The 1,059-nt window shown below is 66.0% G+C and overlaps 1 protein-coding gene across 1 annotated transcript; it reads left to right on the top strand.

The window, feature by feature from the left end:
* Nucleotides 1–137: 137 nt before the first annotated feature.
* LDBPK_151130 (developmentally regulated protein, putative) lies at nt 138–488 on the top strand (the record flags this gene model as incomplete). Its single annotated transcript, XM_003859587.1, has 1 exon — nt 138–488. One exon carries the CDS (start codon nt 138–140, stop codon nt 486–488), a length of 351 nt encoding a protein of 116 aa, XP_003859635.1.
* Between the last annotated feature and the right edge of the window lie 571 nt (nt 489–1,059).

Here is a 1,059-nt window from a genome sequence, read left to right as displayed (position 1 = left end):
CATCACCCCACCTCTGCCTCTCTGCCTCTCGCCACACACCCCACAGCCGGATAAGCAAGCACGCACACTCAGACACGCATTGCTACCCGTGCACACGTCAGTCGCCACCAGCACCGCACCCACACCCACACCGGGCCATGACCGTGTTTTGGCCGGAGCAGTGGTGGAAGCGCAAGGACCACCGCAAGATCCGTGGCGCACGTGGTGCACGTTTTGCCTCGCTGCGCTTCCACGGCGCCTTCATCCTCAGCGTTGTCGTGCTGGTCGAGTACGTGTTCCGGTCGACGGACGACTTCACGGCGCGGCACTTCGCGGACCCGCCAGTGCTGGCGCCGCCGCCGCTGCCCACGTCGCTCGGGTACTCGATGACAAGCGAGATGCCGCACTTGAAGTCGCTTGAGCTGGAGCGCGAGGCGCCAGCGCACCTACCGCGGAGCGGTCCCCTCGACCTCAAGGGCCTCCGCGGAGAGGACCGTCTCTCGGGATGACCAGACATCCGAGGCGAGCTCACCTACGCGTTGCCCTGATGCCGCTAACTCCGCTCTCGCGGCGCGTATGCCCGCTCCCGCACCAGAGAAAGGCACGCGCACAGCAGGGCGGTGCGCGCCCCTCTCGGTAGCTGAGCGCCAACGGCGCAAGGCCTGCTGACGGCGTCCACGCCGATCACTTGCCGCGGGCCGCAGCAGCACTATATCGGCACGGGCGGCACGGCGATCGGCTCGTCTCTCTAGCCGAGTCGCACATGTGTGCACGCCCTGCTTCACCGCCAGTCACGAATTCGGTTTGAGCACACGCCGGCGCTCTGCCGAGCCCCCAGGCACGCGAAGGTCCCGACTGTTATGTCCAGCTATCTCCCTTGCTAGCCGCTTGATCACCCTTTCTTGCACGCTTGCCCTTCCCCTTCCCCTTCCATCCCTCCTCCCCTCACCAATCCCCCCCCCAACCCTCTCGCGCGCCGCCCCCACAACCCACACAACACATGCGCACACGCACACGCAGGATCACCGCTCGTATATATCCATCGGCTCCCAACCCATATTCGCCCTCGCCTCACGCACA

Source organism: Leishmania donovani, chromosome 15 (genome assembly GCF_000227135.1).
Source record: "Leishmania donovani BPK282A1 complete genome, chromosome 15".
Classification (NCBI taxonomy): domain Eukaryota; phylum Euglenozoa; class Kinetoplastea; order Trypanosomatida; family Trypanosomatidae; genus Leishmania; species Leishmania donovani.
Note: the sequence above shows the minus strand (reverse complement) of the source record. Positions and strands in the feature narration are given on the sequence as shown.